Source organism: Stenella coeruleoalba (genome assembly GCF_951394435.1).
Source record: "Stenella coeruleoalba genome assembly, chromosome: 9".
Lineage (NCBI taxonomy): Eukaryota > Metazoa > Chordata > Mammalia > Artiodactyla > Delphinidae > Stenella > Stenella coeruleoalba.
Genome location: NC_137155.1, coordinates 81,218,401 through 81,236,828, shown reverse-complemented (window position 1 = coordinate 81,236,828; position 18,428 = coordinate 81,218,401). Strand labels below are relative to the sequence as shown.

The window sequence follows — 18,428 nt, the reverse complement described above, 5'->3', positions numbered from 1 at the left end:
AAATGTTGAAATGATACTGTTTTGGATATAGTAAGTCAAATAAACTGCATTAAAATTAATGTTCTTTAAAACATAGCTACTAGACAATTTTAAATAACACACAGAGCTCACATTTGGGGCTTGCATCATGGACAGTGCTGGTCTACAGTGCCCTTTCTCTCATCTGCTCCCTTCTCGTCTGTGAGCACTCAAGAGGTATACGAGCTGCTCCTGGGAAGACTTCCCAAGCACCCACCACAACAGGGCTCTTCACAGCACCCACCACCACTGTACTCAACGTGTATTATATTAATTTCTTATGTGACCCTCGTTAAAATCTTCCAAAGGAATTTAATGAACAAATAAGGGAAATCATTCTTCATTTCACTCAAAAGCCATATGTTGACTCTTAGAGCTGAGACTCACTTAGAACTTTCTTAAAATGGAGTAAGATCTCAGGAGTGAACAGAAGTCTAACAAATAAAATAAGAGATAACCTACCTTGGTAAAGAAGAAGAAATTCTATAAACATGATCCTGCCTAAACTGGGAGATGTATTCCAACAACTTTTGTCATCCGCTAGGCTAAGGGAAATCCATCCATCACCCCCTGAGGAGTTCCAAAGGATCCAAGAAAAACGAAAACTTCTCAGTGGTAGTTTAGTTCTTACTCCAGAAAACTTGCTATCGTCAGACCTAAGCTATAAACTCCCCCACGCCCCTAAAAACTGCTTAAAATTCAGCTACTGAGTCTCCTTAATTCCAACTGCATGGCACAGATGCAGAACTGTGGACTACTCCCAGCGCTGACAAAACTGGACATGTGTATTTACTCTGTGCAATGAGGCAGAGCTACAGTTACCGAGAGAACCTTATTTTGGCATTTCTAGGCTTTCGTGCATTTACATTCTCAACCTTACCACAATCCTGCTTGCTGCATTAAATTGCCTCCTCTGTGGGAAAGAAAAGGCTGGGGGGTTGGGGGTCGAGATGAACTGATTGGCCAGACATTCAAAGAACCCATCTTGTATGGGTTTCTTACGCATGATCTGACTCAAAAGACAATCACAATATTTTCATTTGACTCTTATGGGCTGTCTCTAAACTCTCACACAAATGAAAACAGGGCCTGAATTTCAACTCATGAATGCACCAAGACGTGCAAAACATCAGAAAAGCAAATTTCAAGTCTCTAGAACTACAAAAGGGATACATTAAAAAGCCACACAGCACTAACTTCAACCACACTGTTCAATTTGCCTGTGGCACCGGCTCTCACTGAGGACCCAGTTCTATAACCAATCGACACAGTTACACACTTTAGTTATCAGAAGGCAAAAACAGGGGCTAAAAAGATGTCTGTAAAAACAAGACAGCCAGACAAACAAAGAAGTTCAACCACAATCCCTTTCCCCAACCTCTTATAACATAACAATGGAAAGAAAATGACCACAGAATTTAAAACAAAACTGCCTGCAGTTTTCAGCCTAAACATAATTTCTCAAAGTTGACATACCAAAATCATACACATTGGCTAGGCAAGCACCCTTGCTGCCAAAAGATCCAACAAACAGCAAGAAACAGTACAGCTAATAATTCCAGTTACCACTTGGAAAAGATGAGTAGGTGGCCCCAGATAATATATATACCAAGATTCATTTCTTCCTAGAGCAAAAAGGTACAGATCAAATCAAAATGACCAGCAGAACAAGCCTTACTATCATGCATGTGAGACATAGATCTTTTCCTCCCCTTATCCTCAGATAATAAGATCTCGTTAATAAACAAGACTCATTTACCACCTAACATATACCAACCTTAACTCCTCTCAAGCCCCTTAGGGAGGAATGCCAACAGGGCCCATCGAAAATGAAGGAGAGTAGTGGGTGTGGTTCAGGAGAAATTGAGACCTGTCCAATAGCAGCTAGGCTGCAAATGCTAGGAAATAATACTTTGGCGATTTACACTACTTGTCCGTTAGCATTATCCCACACATGGACCACATCTAACTAATTCTCCACCTCCTCCCCTTTGGTTTTGGAAAAGAGGCTTTGCTGCTTTTCTCATCTCACCTGTGTATTCTCCCCCTCCAGCCTCGGTGGTCGGATGCTGGACAAGTGGATGGTCTTGTAGTCCCCAGAGTTCAGCTTCACAACAATGGCATCGGCATTCAGCACCTGCATCACCTGTGGGCGAGAAGGCAAAAATGCTTAAATTTGCCTTGATAGCCCAAATCTCATAGCACACATGCTAAGGAGCAAGGCACACCCAGTTACAGGAAGAAGGATGAGATCAAGAGCCATTTGGGGTAGATCCAATATCTTTCTTTATGGTACAACAATGTTGAAGAAAACTATCCTATAATTATCAGCCCCCAAAGAGATGGTGATTTCTCATCGAGGCAGGATCTGTGTCATTCATAAAGACAGGCAAGCTTTTTTTAAATCTTTTGCCCTGACCAAGATTTGTGGTTAACTACAAAGCTTACGAACTGGAAATCCAGTCTCTACGTGCTATTGAAGATTTTCCGTGAAACAGGTTCTAAGCTACAATCAAAATGCCTATCACAACATGATTCTAGGAAAAGAGGCAAGGGCTGGATTAGAAGAAGGTAGCAGCACTAGATGAGAAAGAACCAAAATAGGACGCCCCAATGCAGAGCAGAAAAATCAAAGGCAAGTGAAGGGCAAAAAGAATTGTCATCTCAGCGTGCGAAAGGAGATGCTCAGCTGTTAATCTCACCAGCAGAAACATTAAATTGCTAAGATATTACTTCAGCTACTCTGAAAGCCTCCTTTTCAGATCACTACTATGGGCATCTCTGTTTTGGAACCCAAAGTCAGTAACACTGGACCCCACTCTCAGCCAATGATTAACTCCCAATCTGGGGTAGTTTACGAGGATATCTATTCAAGGGCAAAAGCACAAATATTCCTCTGTGGAGGTTATTAGAACACTCCACCAATGTGCAGAGAATAAAATTCCATTGAAACCAGACTGGGACCACATCAGGGTTGTAACTAGACCTCATAATTCAGCCAGCAGTCTACAATTCACCCAATTATATTCAGAACCTGTTGTTACAAGGCTGTTTGGATTTTTTTGCAAGTAACACTTTACCATGAGGTAGCTATTGACTACAAAACACAGTCACCGTATACAGAACCAAAACTAACTCTCCTAGGCTTCAATCAGACCCCAACAGGAGCAAACAGGTAGCTGTACAAACTACTGGGGTCAGCTGCACCGTGAGTGTAGACTTGCAAAATTCCCTTCCTCTTTTACATGTGAAACAAAAGGAGCCAGCCTCTCCTTTGCTGTGGTGGGTATCACACTGGTAAGTATCCAGAAGAGCCTTCACTAACTATTCCCTGGAAGGTTCACAACCTTTTACAACAGAATATACCCATTTATTTGCAGACTCCTGCAACAGTGGCTAGTCTCTACCTTTTCCAGAGAACCAGCCAACCACACACAAAAAAAGAGTAAAGAGTAATTTGAGGGACAATCTGAAGAAGGAGCAAAAAGCAAAACCAAGTGAGAAATTTTACATGACAGGAAATAGCAGGAGGAAAGCGCCATCAAACAGAATGAATGAAAAAAGAAAGACGACAGCTGGAATCAAGCTGTAAGTCCATGGATGGCTGACTACCGCTCGTGGATGGGAAGACATCCTGGGGTTTTAACACAGTAAGTAATGGAAACAGTGTAGAGAAAAACAGGCCAGGGCCAAAAGAGTAGTCAAGAGTCTGAGAAAGAGCCGTGTAGATTAGGAGAGGGGGTAATTATTTTTAATTTTCAACTATGTCTAAGATTAACTTGCAAACCTGAATGAAGGAAATAAAAAAACAGGCTCAAATAACCACAGCCATTCTGCTATAACCTTTTTCATAGATCTGAGAGTCACATAAAGGCTAATGCTAAAACTCAGACAGCCAGAATCCAAAACTCATCTGACCAGAAAACCTTAGTGAAGTCCAAGGGTAATCAAAAGCATGATGTGTGGTCACAAGAGGGCCAAGTCAAGGTCAGGAATGATTATCTAGGTATGAGTGGTGCCTAAGTGTATAGGACCCTCCAAATCAAAGAGCCCCTTATACCAGGCCCAATCACTTTAAGTGTAGATCTTAAAAACAGCCAAGAAGGTATAACCGAGAACACAGACTCAGTAACTGCAAAAAACAGAGGACATCTTGTTCCCATTATCACCTAGACACATTAATGCCAAGTAAAAATGTCCATCATAATGGAATCTCCCTCTCACTCCCTAAAGACAGCAGCAGTGGCTTGGCCAACTGACCAAAAGAAAAAGACCTCAGCTAATGATTTCCCTATGCTTCAAAATCCCACATTTGTATGACATGGATTACAGCACATGGGGGTAGGGGAGGGGGCCACGAGGTATCCACGCTATGTGCTATACTGCTATCCCACCTTCAAACCAAAAATTCCACAAAGCCAAACCAAGCAAAACAGCTCGTACAGCAAATCAATACTGCTCCTCCCTCAAAAGTACAGGACCACTGCCCAACAGATACAGTAATCAGCAGGCATCTCAAGTGCACGCACATCACAGTATTTCCTACATCTCAATGATGGACCAAGCTACACATTCCTCTCACTGCAAAACTAACTCCTATTAAATTGTCAATTGCCAAAAACATAGGGAAGCTTCCTGTAATCAAGACATGAGAAATATCTAGACATTCTCTACTCCCTAGTCATGCTCAGAGAGAAATACAACCAGGGAAAGTATCACAGTGCTCGCACCTTCACCCCCTGATTACAGAATGTGAAGATCTAAGCACACCCCGGTGACAAGTTACTGGTATTCGTCACCCCTTATGATGCGTTAGCAGCCGCGGCAGCAGCAAACGGCTTCTTGGGGCTGTAAATTTCAGGCCTCAGCAGCAGACTCTGCTCGGCATCTCCCTGATTAGCAACCTCCTCTTCAGGAACTGTACACTCTGACGCTGCCAGCTAAACGAGGTCTGCCCTCCTGAAGGGGTGTGAGTGTGCGCGTGCGCGTGTGTGTGTGTGTGTGTGTGTGTGTGTGTGTGTGGTTTATGGTGTTTTATTCCTCTGTAAATTGTGTCATTACTGTCCGGAGAACAAGCAGCTCCTGGGCAGAGACATGGAAGAAACAATAAAACAGTAGTTACAGTCACACACTGTGCAATAAGTAAAATGCAGAGCGGATGACTAGCCAAAGCCTGCTCGTCAGCACCATCACAGACCACATTTATAACAGTAATATTTCTGATGGTGCTTTTCATCAGGACATTCTGAAGTATGCCCACATCATCGCTTACTTTCTCCACAAGCTACTGATCCCTAGTCAAAACACACACACACACACACACACTCACACACTCACACACACACCCTACCCTACCACACGCTCCAAGAGCAGAATCAACACAGAAAAAAAGGTCACTGGCTGAACTTGAGATATATGCCCTAAATCCAATTCCCTCCCCATTTCTTAGACCTAAACTGTAAAAGGAAAAATGAGTGGCTTGATGACACGCGCAGACTAAGGGCTGCCAAAAGTCAGGAAAATGGCAGCGTGCTGTCAGGGGCAAGGGACGTCCATCCCTCCCCCTGGCCTCCTGCCACACTCCCCATCTGCGGAGCCCATCCACAGTGCTGCGCTCTGGATGCAAAGGGCTGCTGCTGCTCAGCTTGTAAAAACCCTGCGGCATCCATGCAATGAACATAAAGAGCCAACAACAGCCTCCTGAGCTAGAGACCCTCAGAAGAGTCCCCAGACACAACCATCAGTTCTCCCAAAGCTGCCTAAGTTATCAGTACCAGATAGGAAGAAAAGGAACATCAGCCCAAACAGGGCTCCTTCAGGCACCACCAGCGAGCGCCCCCGATGGGGCCACTGGAAATGGGACAGCAAACACCCTTTCTACTGACATCCGGCTGCCTCTCCTGCTCCCCGAGGCTGTCTGCCAGGTCTGTTCTCCCCAAGCTACTCCTGGAAACACTAGTGAAACAACACCAAAGTGGGGGAAATACGGAGCACCCCACCCAGTTACAGCAATGGCCGGGGCTCACTGCACAGATCCCTTCCCCAGCCCCCAGAACAGCACAGCTGCCACCCTTTGTCCTCACACAATACAAAGCGCCACTTTCTGAGGCAAATACCCCTAGGCACCTAAGCGCAAGCCAACAAACTGGACACCTTAAGGGGTACTTAAAAGGAAGCCAAGCACCAGACAAATTCCCACAGAGGGGCAGCCCACAAAATACCCAACCCATACTCCTCGTAACTGTCAAGGTCATCAAAAGCAAAGAAAATCTGAGAAACCATCAAATCCAAGAGGAGCTTAACGAGATATGACAACTAAATTTAGCGTGCTATTGAGGATGAGATTCTGCAACAGAAAACAGACATTAGAGGGAAAGTAATTTTAGTTGATAATAACGTATCAATGCCGATATACTACTTACAGTTGACGTGCCATAATCATGTCAGATAATAATAAGGGAAGCTGGGGGGAGTGGTGAAAGGGGGTAATGTGGGAAGTCCGTAGTATCTGTTAATTTTTCTGTAAATCTAAAACTCTTCTAAAAATAAAGTCTCAATTTAAAAAGCTAGGTAAATGTTTACAAGTCTTTCCTAATTCAATCATTTTCTTATCAGCAAATTAGTTTGCTAACTTAGGCTACAAACCAAGTCTTGACCTCGTTTTGGTATAGGAGGGGCCACCTTCCTAGCCAGACCATCCCCAGAACTTCCTTTTCATCTGAAAGCCATATGACAAAAGGTCAAGGAAGTAGCTAGTATTTTTTGTTCTCTCCAAGTTACCAAATAGGAATATAAAAGTCTAGCCAAAATTACTAAATATCCTTCCTTAAAAAACATCTCCGAGGGCTTCCCTGGTGGCACAGTGGTTGAGAGTCCGCCTGCCAATGCAGGGGACACGGGTTCGTGCCCCGGTCCGGGAAGATCCCACGTGCCACGGAGCAGCTGGGCCCGTGAGCCATGGGTGCTGAGCCTGTGCGTCCAGAGCCTGTGCTCCGCAACGGGAGCGGCCGCAACAGTGAGAGGCCTGAGTACCGCAAAAACAAAGAAAACCATCTCAGAGAGACATGATAATGAGCTCCATTCAAAGCTATGACATTTTTGCACAGCAAAAAATCATCAGGGCCAAACCCAGTAAGTACTAGAATCCACTGCATCCATGGATAGCTTATAACCTGACCTCCAGAACTGGACACAGCCAACAATATCACACAGCTAACTACTTAGGGTTATCTCCCGGATGAAGCCCTGAAGGGTAATAAGCTCCTTGAGAACGGGAACCACTTCTCATTCTTTTGCATCTTCTCAAAGCACCTAGTGTGGGGCTCTGTTGGTTAAGCAATCAGTTGGTACAGAGAACCAAGCTAGAGGCCTCTATCTTACCAGGCCGGGCAGTGAGAAGACTCCACCCCCTCTCCCCACTCCCAAGTGTTATTCAGGTCTGTGAAATCTGCAAGGCCCAAGCATCCAGCAGCAGGGACAGGGATGCCAAGCCATGTGCTCAAGGGACCATATGGCTACCAACAGCACAGATCAGCTAAAACGCCACAGGGAAGGCAGGCAGGAAACTGGCAAGCCACGACAGGCACAAAAGTCTCAAGTAGGCTCAGCTAATCGCTGTGAAGTGAACATTCCTCTCTGCTAACCTGGAGAGACAAGGATAGCCCTCCCTAGCATCTCCTTCCTTAAGAAGAGAAGCTGCTTAAGCAGAGAATGGAAACCAGTCTTTCAGTGCCACATGTATCCAGAGAATACTTTGTTGAGTTTCAAATTTCTCAGAAGTGAGACTCTCGGCCAACATTCCAACCTACAGCTTTGCATCAGTTCCAGAAGTCACCCAGAGGGTCCCAGAGGCACCTGGTTAAAGAGTTCACAGGTCACCTTTAGCAGGCTTTGCAGGCTATTTAGCTGTTCCCTGTACAATTAACTCCTGGGAGAGAGTGGTCCTCTCTTCAGCAGTCACTCTATTTGTTCAGGCCTTAGGGTCACATCAGGCTCAGAGCAGAATCCTTCAGCGAGAACTTGCATGACCGTCAGACTATGGTAGGGAGGGCCCAAGGCACGTGCTTAGGACCTTTTTAGGTTTCCTTGAAAGAGTAGTTTGTCATTAACAAATGTTTTAAATTCGGCAAAATGACTACAAAACTGCAGCTGGGTTCTAGCTTGTGAAAAGAAATACAGATCATTTTCCCTTTTACATTTAATGCTGATATCCCATGTTCTACAACAGGGTTTGGTAAACTGTGGCCAAGGGCCCACCACTTACTCTTGTAAATAAAGTTTTAGTGGAACACAGCCACGCCCATCATTTACATATTACCCACAGCTGTTTTCTTGCTACAGTGGCAGAATTGAGTAGTTGCAAAGAGACTGTATGACCCAGAAAGCCTAAAATATTTACTATATAGTCCTTTAAGAAAAAGTTGGTCAAGCTCCGCTCTACAACATATTAGAAAATGAACACACATGGGATGTACACTAGTTACCATTCCTGGGGAGCAAATATCCTCCAAAATACTCCTAAGGAAACAACTGCCATTTACAGAGAGATTTATTCCATTGTCTAAAAACTGGAAACGTGATAAACTACGTAATAACTTACTGGGGACTAGTTAAATAAATTACGATGCAGCCTTATAATGGAACACTGTGAACTAAAGCAAGTTCAAATATTTATTCTGTTACTCTCCCTAAATAACTCTACACAAAAATAAAGGGTTTGGGGGGCTGTTTTTTATTTTGTTTTGTTTTGTTGTTTGCCAAAAGCCCAAAAGGACAAAGATAATGGGAGAGAAGAATATAGCAACAAAACCTGGAAGCTGGAAAGCAGAGGGATGAGTGGTAACTGACTCCACAGACTCACAAAAGCTACATCCTGAGCTAGTGGTGAGAAAAGAAAATAGCCTTTCTGATTGATACTGCAGACTTCCCCTACCCAAGAGTAAGAAACTATCAAATCAGGAATCTCAAGGGGGGATGAAAATAAGGCCCAAAACTAGGACTGGTTTAAAATCTATGTAAGAAGCACCTGGATTTCAAGATGTATACCCTAAATCCCATACATGAGTTCATTGCTCCTAAGCCAGGGTTGAATACCTAATTCTTTGAGAGAGACAACCAAGGATCACCACATAACTGAGGAAAGCCTCTAATACGGAAAATAAGGGGTCAAAATAACCAAAGAGAATTAAAAACAACTTAGACAACAAAGACTATGCAGGGAGAAAAAAATCTTCAAAAAATTATTATTAATTCCTCAAAAGCCTAACAGATGATATTCATCTCTGAAATAAGTATTACATGTTATTTTTTAAACAGTATAAGAGAAACATTCAGAGAACAAAGAAAGCTCTTAGAAATTAAAATACAGCATCATAAATGAAATGTCTAATAGAAGAGATGAGAGACAAATATGAAGATATCTAGAAAGAAAAGACAAAAAGATGGAAAATATTAAGAAAAAATTAGATGACTAGTGCACGAATTCAAACATCCAAACAGGAATTCTAGAAAAACAGAGAGCAGATAAACAAGATGGAAATCAACAACAAAATAGTTGAAATTCCCAGACATAAAGGACTAAAAATTAAACCACAACGTGCTCACACATGGGTAAACAAAGAGCATCATTGTGAAATTTCAGAATAAAGAAGAATTTGCTAACAGCTTACAGAAATAAAAAATATATCATAAGGATGAGAGATCAGACCACTAAAATACATGGAAAAAAAAAACTCCAATAGATAAATGACAGTGGAGCAATGACTTCATAATTCTAAAAGAAAATAACTTCTAACATAAAATTCTATACCCACCTAAACTATCATGTGTAATAACAGAGTAGATATGAAAGGTCTCAAAAAATTTACCTACCAAGCACTCTTTTCCCAAGAAGCTACAGAATGTGTGCCACCGAAATAAAGTAGTAAATCATAAAGAAGCCAAAAGATCCAGCAAACACAGTACCAATCCAGGAGTGAGGCAAAGAAAAACTCAGGATAATGGTAAAGAAATCGAAAGATGACAGCTTTATAAAAGAAAAAACAAGAACTAATCCAGGCTGGTACAGGTTACAAGGCTCCTGGAAAGTAGTATTGAAAAAGATAAAGGATAACAGACTGAATCAATGTCTTGAGAAGAGATTTAGACAGCCAGAATGTGGGGGCTGAATTAATATGCATGAGAAAGATATATACATAAATTTTAAAATAATTATTACCTCCAGGGAAAACAAAAAATCATGCAGGAAATGAAAAGTATTCATAATATGCTATATGGCTCGGAAGTGATTAGCATTTACAAAGTAAACATTGAATATTAACTGAGCCAGAATTATGGTATAGTCCTATTAGAAGGCATAGAGAAAAATACATGCACACCCATGTGTGAAAAAACTAAATCTTCTCCTTCTATGGTGTGAAGGAAAAGGGGTTATGCCTGAAAAATCAAGAGTGAGCAATGTAACATTTTATTCCAAGACATGGATTAGCAAAGAGTTGAAAATGGCTGCCTCGAGGGAGAGGGAAACAAACAGTACATTTCTTAAGCAGAGAATAGAGTTCTTTAAAAATGTTTACATAAATGGCTGCCTCAAGGGAGAGGGAAACAGTACATTTCTGTTTTTCTTTTCCTTTTTTTTTTAAAGTGACTCAGCCTTTGCAGTGTTGTTTTGGGAGGTCACCACTCTTTTTTTAAAATTTTATTTATTTATTTATTTATTTATTTATTTTTGGCTGCATTGGGTCTTCGTTGCTGCATGCAGGCTTTCTCCAGTTGCTGCGAGCAGGGGCTGCTCTTCATTGCAGTGCGCGGGCTCTAGGAGCACAGACTTCAGTAGTTGTGGCACGTGGGTTCAGTAGTTGTGGCTCACATGCTCTAGAGCACAGGCTCAGTAGTTGTGGCGCATGGGCTTAGTTGCTCCGCGACATGTGGGATCTTCCCGGGCCAGGGATCAAACCCGTGTCCCCTGCATTGGCAGGTGGATTCTTAACCACTGCACAACCAGTGAAGCCCCCAGACAGTACATTTCTTAAGAAGACCCTGGAGTTCTTTAAAAATGTTTACGTGTTAAAAATAAAAACTTACAAACTTAAAAATTATATACAAAGGAATACAAGTCAGGACTATTCAAAAGTTGCTGCCAGTCTGCAATGAGATAAGGCACTTGTAGCAGAACATAAATCAACTACATCACCAAGAACATTTTTCTGTAGCAAGATTTTCTTGATGAAAGCAGCAATGCCTTGGTTTACATTCTGGCTCAAGCTCCTTATATCATATCAAGGTACTCTGAGTAGGACTGGTATAGATCAAGGGTCAGCAGACTTCTTCGGTAAAGGGCCAGATAGCAAATATTTTAGGCTTTGCAGGCCATATGGTCTCTGTCACAACCATTCACCTCTGCCACCGTATCACAAAAACAGCTCTAGACAATATGTAAACGAACAGACATGGCTATGTGCCAACTTACTCATGACACTGAAATTTGAATTTCATATTATTTCAATGTGCCACAGAAATTTTTTTCTACGTAAAATCCATTCTTAGCTCACAGGCCACACAAAAACAAGTGACGGGCCAAATCTGGCCCGTGGGCCATAGTTTGCCAACCTCCGAGATTGACAGTATGATCAACTTTGTTTTTTTAAAAAAAAAAAAACCTGTGTCATAGTAATTCCATCTAGTATGAGTGTTTTTCCTTCTTTTTTATGTTTTTTCCTGTTTTAAAAACAAAAATAAGGCTGAAGAATTTCCAAAATTCAGTAAGTTTCAAAAACCATTTATCTACCTATAAACACCTTTTTCTCTCTACTCTCTGAACAAGTCTATATCCAAATGACCTAAATTTATGTTTAGGATACTACAAGATCCTTAATCAGTTGGCTTTTGGAGGCAATCTCCTCTACTCTGGCATTGTAACAAATAAAACTTCATTGTAATTAAAAACAAAAGCAAAAAAAATGCCTCACCCTGTTTTAAAACAAAAAAGACAAAACATAGATTCTGGGATCCTGGATTTTTTAAAATGGAAGAAATGTCCTATAAATGTCCTAAAGCTCTCCTTTTTCTAGTTATCAATAAAATCATATTCAAGATAAATGCAAAGCCACTGACTCAATTGTCTAATCCTTTAGCTGAAGAATTTTTCTTCAGCAATGCCTTAGGTTCCCCAACCTGCCAAGGCCAAAAAACCCTTCAAAATCTTCTAGGTTTCTCTACAAACTCAATTTCAACTGAGGAGGGGCTGCTAGGGACAGTACAGGATAATGAGACCCTCCCAAGGGTCATCTACATCACTAATATCACAGATGCCCAAAGTGATGATGGTGAAAAATGGAAGGCCTGCCTCCTTAGTGAGTGAATTATCATCCTTTCATTGTGCAGTGTAGTCTTTAGAACAGATTATAGGAAACATAAACACACCAAGTAAGTTTCAGTTAGGCAGAGTAGCCATGCCCAAGTTCCCAAACTAGTATGGTCCTCACAAAAAGAAGCAGGGGTCCATTCTGATCTTCATCAAGATGTGGAAGATGCATAGGGAGTATCCAACCAGGGGGTCCTCCCACTAATGTCCACTAAAAGTCACGATTATACTTAATCTTACAGGTGCTTAGAGACCATCTACCAGAAGAGGGAAGGGGCCGCTTGAACATTCTGTGACCTACTACTTTGGGCATCATAAAAAAGAAAGTGAAGAAATTCAGCCAATTCCTCGGAGACTTGTTAAAATTTTACCATTCTAAGAAAAAGCATTCCAGGATTTTTCAGACTGACAGTGCCACCTAGTGGCTTTGCATCTTAAACTCACTATTAGACATTTTTAGCACAGCCACTTCTCAAGCTCAAGGATATGGATATTTAACCACTTTAAGTCCATAAAGACAAAGCTTCCATTATGTCTTGCCAAAATTAACAAACAGTTAAAAACACTAGCAATTTTGGGAAAGTGAGGTCTACCACAGGTTCTAACACTCAAGGTACCAAACCCCACAATGAAGGAAAAAACACTTCTACAGCACTCCTGCTGGACCCAAACAATCTATCCAGTAGCTCTAGTTCACATCAGAGAAATCCATCTCAGGACACATCAGTGGAGAGCCCTCAATAAAACACATCACTAATTATTAGAGAAATGCAAATCAAAACTACAATGAGGTATCACTTCACACCAGTTAGAATGGGCATCATCAGAAAATCTACAAACAACAAATGCTGGAGCGGGTGTGGAGAAAAGGGAACTCTCCTGCACTGTTGGTGGGAATGTAAATTGATACAGCCACTATGGAGAACAGTATGGAGGTCCCTTAAAAAACTAAAAATAGAATTACCATATGACCCAGCAATCCCACTACTGGGCATATGCCCAGAGAAAACCATAATTCAAAAAGACACATGCGCCCCAATGTTCACTGCAGCACTATTTACAATAGCCAGGTCATGGAAGCAACCTAAATGTCCATCAACAGACGAATGGATAAAGAAGATCTGGTACATATATACAATGGAATATTACTCAGCCATAAAAAGGAACGAAATTGGGTCATTTGTAGAGACGGGGATGTTTCTAGAGACTGTCATACAGAGTGAAGTAAGTCAGAAAGAGAAAAACAAATATCGTATATTAACGCATATATGTGGAACCTAGAAAAATGGTACAGATGACCTGGTTTTCAGGGCAGAAATAGAGACACAGATGTAGAGAACAAACGTATGGACACCAAGGCAGGGAAGCCACGGGGGGGGGGGGTGATAAATTGGGCAATTGGGATTGACATGTATACACTGATGTGTATAAAATGGATGACTAATAAGAACCTGCTGTATAAAAAATAAATAAAATTAAATTAAAAAAAAAACACAAAACACATCACATTAGAAAAAATTCAAATCCACAAGAGTCCCAAAACAGAAAGGAGAGAAATTTGAAGTCATATATACTTGGGCATAAGAAATCTAAGAGAGGGCGTTCCCTGGCAGTCCAGTGGTTAGGACTCAGTGCTTTCACTGCCACTGGCCCAGGTTCAATCCCTGGTGGGAACTAAGATCCTACAGGCCATGCAGCATGGCCAAAAAAAGAAAAGAGAAATCTAAGAGAATGTCATTTGCTAAATGGACAGAACCTCCAGAATATGAGAGAGATTTCAAGGGGTCAATGTCTACAACTTTAACCCATGAACTTCTAGTGAAGTTATGCAAATTCAAGGCAAGAAATTTAAGTTCTTATGGTTTCTAAGTCCGCTACAATAAATACACACGTGCATGCAATCATGCACACACATCCATGCAAGCCATGCAGTGGTTTGCCTAAAATAGAAATGCTTCAGCTCTTGACTGATTATTCAGAGCTCTGTATTATCACTAGACATCGTCCACAATGCATCTCCAGATGCTGAGAATGACTCACCTTGGCAACAAACTGCTTGTCCTTTTGGTCCAAATTAGCAGTGGGAGCCACATAGTCTCTCCATATTCTCAGCCTGCGCTCCTTGGCAAACCTGGCAACAAAGCAAGGATGCAAATTACTCAGATGGACTAGGTCAGCAATGGAATCCACCATCACCACAGGAGCAAACAGCACAGAATCCTACCCTATCTCATAGACAAGGCACCCAGCAGAAACGGCCAATCAAACCTGAACAAAGCATGACAGCCACAAGAAAAACTGTACAGCAACTGGAACTATCCAAGATGCATATATACCATAAACCCATGGCTGATAGGCTGAGGTCTGGGTGTACACTTTTCTGAGTCTGGACAGTACAAGTCCACCTCAATAATTAGCTCTTTTGGCTTATCAAGTACCTCCTGAGCTATTACTAAATGCCAGGCACTGGAATGACGAACACAGAGCAACTACTCTCTTAAATGGGAGGGAGAACACACACATCTAACAAATGTATTTTTTAAAAAGCATAGGCCCGCTCAATTTCCATTTGAATTATGAAAAGGTTGTCAGCAACCCAAAGCCCATGTGGAAAACAAGAACAAAATTGTCACTCTAGTGCAACTAATGATTATGAAAAATGGACAAAAATCCAATAGAATTTCACTGCCAAAAGGTAAAAAATCATGCTGGCAGAAATTTGTTTTAGAGTAGTAAGCCCAGGAGACATTTTTTTGAGTCAGATTAAGATAGGGAAAGGGAATACGTGCAAAGATTTTTTTTAATCATATATCATATATCATAAATCATATATATATGCACACACATATATTATATATCAGTAAAAAACTGTCAAAGTATTTATTGAGAAATAAATGGATGGAGGGGAAAGGGACTATTAAACTATTATTTCTGAAAACAGTATTACAACCTTTAAAAGCAGCATGTAGTAGTTGTAAAGCACATGAAATACTTCAATACAGATTTACCAACAATGCAAGCAAGTCTATAACACAGCATGCAAAACAACAGGCAAGTAATCATATCACTGAAACATGATTTGCATTCCTTGGTCTAAACCTGTTTTTTAATGATGAGCACTCTTAAAAATCTCTTATAGATGTTATAAAACATGTAGAAACTACTGTCACTGTAACTCACTTTCTTCAGAGAGAGGCAGGAACTTAAAGAATGCAAAAAGAACTACCAACCAAAATAATAATTTAGAATAATAGACTTACAGGATCTTCTGAACAACAATAAAAAAATTGAGCATCATGAAATAATCAGAGGTATCTGGAACGCTGTGCTTGATAAGGGTATTGTATCTTTTGAATTTAACTGTGGAACATAAAAATACTAGACAATTTGTACAACCATTGTGTTTTTTCAATCAGTCTACCTTTGTCAGGCAGGCCATATCAAATGGCCCAGACAAAAAATCCCAAGTATTTCTGCTTACAGGTACAGAAAGCTGTAAAAGAGCTAGCAAAGGGGAAACACAGTCATTTAATTCACGTTCTTGCACATCTCCTAGCTGTGCACCTCAAAGGCAAAGATGTGAAGTTATCAAGACCGTTATAGTCTTACGACTCTGAAATAAGCCACACAGGCTTGAGTGGAACGTTGTCACTAATGGTCCTGGCCTTCTACCTAAATGTATCCTGAGAGACAGTTGCTGGGACTTTGAGAACATCATCTCTATTCATCTACCTGCTTCATTTTCTTCCATCTGCCCCATCAGGAACATCAAGTTCACCTATATACCTGGAAACATTTTGAAACAGCCACTGATCTTGGCAAGATCCAACTAGCATTTGCCTGGAAATCAGTTATTGCTACATCTGCTTTAACCATGAGGCACCTAGCCAAAAACACCTCACAGTTGCATTAGCATTTATAACTACAACATACTGTTAGATAAATTAGGGCATCAGGCCTCACAACAACATTGGATAGTTCTGTTTGGGGACCCACCGGCTCTATCTTTCCATCATATGCCTGGCTCCAGCCTGTATGTCGGGAAGTAGCTGATAAGCTATTTCACTGTCCTCAAATAAGCCTCAAGTTTATTTCATTTCAAATGCCTAAAACCTGGAATTTAAGTGATGGGCTTGGAGAAACAGTGTACTGAAAACGCTAAAAAAGCAAGTCAGGTGAAGAATAATGTCTGAGTGAAAAATCTAGGCCCTTAGTATACAGCACTGAATTAGACTGAACCTGGAGACTTATAAGTAAGCCACTCCTCTCTGAGATCCTGGCCTCTTTTGGAATTTCCCTAATCCTTTACACTGACATGGATGGGTGAGAGAAGATCCCTAGATTTCTTCCCCTGAAGATCCCTACCAAGATCCTTGGCTGGAAGGCTTCCCCGACAGACCTTACCTCTCAGCCGCCCTCAGCTTTTCTGCACCCCGTGTGTAAACTGCAATCGACCAATCCACACAGCGGGCAAAACCTTCCTTCAGGAGGAGCTCTGTGATGTTGCCATTCTGAAAAACAAGGCACGTGAGAAAGCAGGCATAGATTAGATTCTATTGCAAGAGAATCTGTTTCTCTAGACTTCTGACATGGTTAACATTGCCACAGTCTACTTTGCAGTTTAAAAAAAAAAAAAAGAAGAGCCATTTCTCTCATTAAGAAATCAGCCATAAGAGGGGAGATGCTGCTCTGCGACTCCTTTCAACAGCCTTGGCTTCACATCCCACAACACCCAGCACAGTAACTCTCACTTAACAGGGGTAGGATAAATGTTAGTGGCACTGAATGGAATTGACATTTCAATAGCTCTTCTTGTGGGCTGAGGATGTTAATCTTCAGTAGAGATTATACCTATTATTTCCTTCCCTGAGATCAGCACTTACTCCCCTTTTCATAAGGGGAAAGCTAAAGAACAGGCTGAGTAAGGGATAACTTAAGTTACATTTTGCCCAGTGAATTGCAATTCACATTCTACTGTGACACAGAGCCATCTGGCAGGGCTCTGGCAGACAGCTAGCACTCCAGAAGAAACAGACATGACCTTGGCACATTCCAAACCAAGCCTCCCAGCCTTCCACAACTGCCATCATGGAAGAATTCTTTAGCCAAAGAGTAACAATAGTTTATTCTGTATTGGATAGAGGTTACAATAATGAAAATCTACTTAAACTTGGGTGCTAAAAAACAAAGTCATTTCCCATCCAAGAATACCCCACCTACCAAAGTATACAACAGAGTAAAACTCCCAATAGTCAGAACTACAAGAACTTAAAGAACCTGGTTCCTACTCAAAAGCAGAGTTAGGCAGTAACTGGATAAGGCCTGGAACAGTTTTTCCATAGAATGGTTTCCTCTTCAGAGTTCTACCAAAACCCCACGTAGCTAACTTCTAGACCTGCATACAAAACTCACCAATCCCATCCAGAAGCTTCATCACCACTTCTCACTGATGTGGCAACCTCCCACCTTTCTTATTGGCAAGCTTTAGGACCAGCCCTTGGGAAAATAAGTGCTAGAGTCCTTCCTCCCCTTATAAACCCAGTAACAACTGAGATGAGTTTTCTAAAAGTACAAAGTTGCAGATTTGTCCAATTCTATCAGGTAACTGATAACCCCCTAGAAAAGGCCTCAAAATCAGTAGATTATAATCCTGCCAAGATATTTCAGTGGCTCAAGAATATACAGGGGAAGAAGAAAAGCAAACTACAGCTCTTCAAACCCCAAGTGGAACCCCACACACACACCCCCCCACATGGCCCAGTCTGCATAGGCACACTCACTGGATGAAGGATGGTACCCAGAATGTTCTGGTTGTGGCAGCTCTCCAGAATGATCTGGACATCTCTCTGAAGCAGTCGAGACTCGGTGAAAAATTTGGCTTCTGCGGCAAAAGGTTCTGGTGTTTCACTGCCATCTGCTTCCCGTCGAAAAGTTGGGCACTAAAGCAAAAGTAAGGCGAGTGGGTGACGCAGCCTAATGTGAGTGCTGGGCTCGCTCAGGCCACAGGGAACCGTCCAAAAAGCACAAACCCCACAAAACTGAGCTTGGA

The 18,428-nt window shown here is 41.6% G+C and overlaps 1 protein-coding gene across 1 annotated transcript in view; it reads right to left on the bottom strand.

Annotated features, from left to right (window-relative positions):
• The window catches only part of SND1 (staphylococcal nuclease and tudor domain containing 1), a 417,706-nt gene that overhangs the window by 344,842 nt on the left and 54,436 nt on the right, over positions 1-18,428 (bottom strand). The window contains exons 7-10 of the mRNA XM_079932265.1: positions 18,160-18,318; positions 16,784-16,890; positions 14,420-14,510; positions 2,051-2,164 (exon numbers count right to left, since the gene is read on the bottom strand). Of these exons, the coding sequence (XP_079788391.1) occupies positions 2,051-2,164; positions 14,420-14,510; positions 16,784-16,890; positions 18,160-18,318 (471 nt within the window). The remainder of the gene's footprint in view (positions 1-2,050; positions 2,165-14,419; positions 14,511-16,783; positions 16,891-18,159; positions 18,319-18,428) is intronic.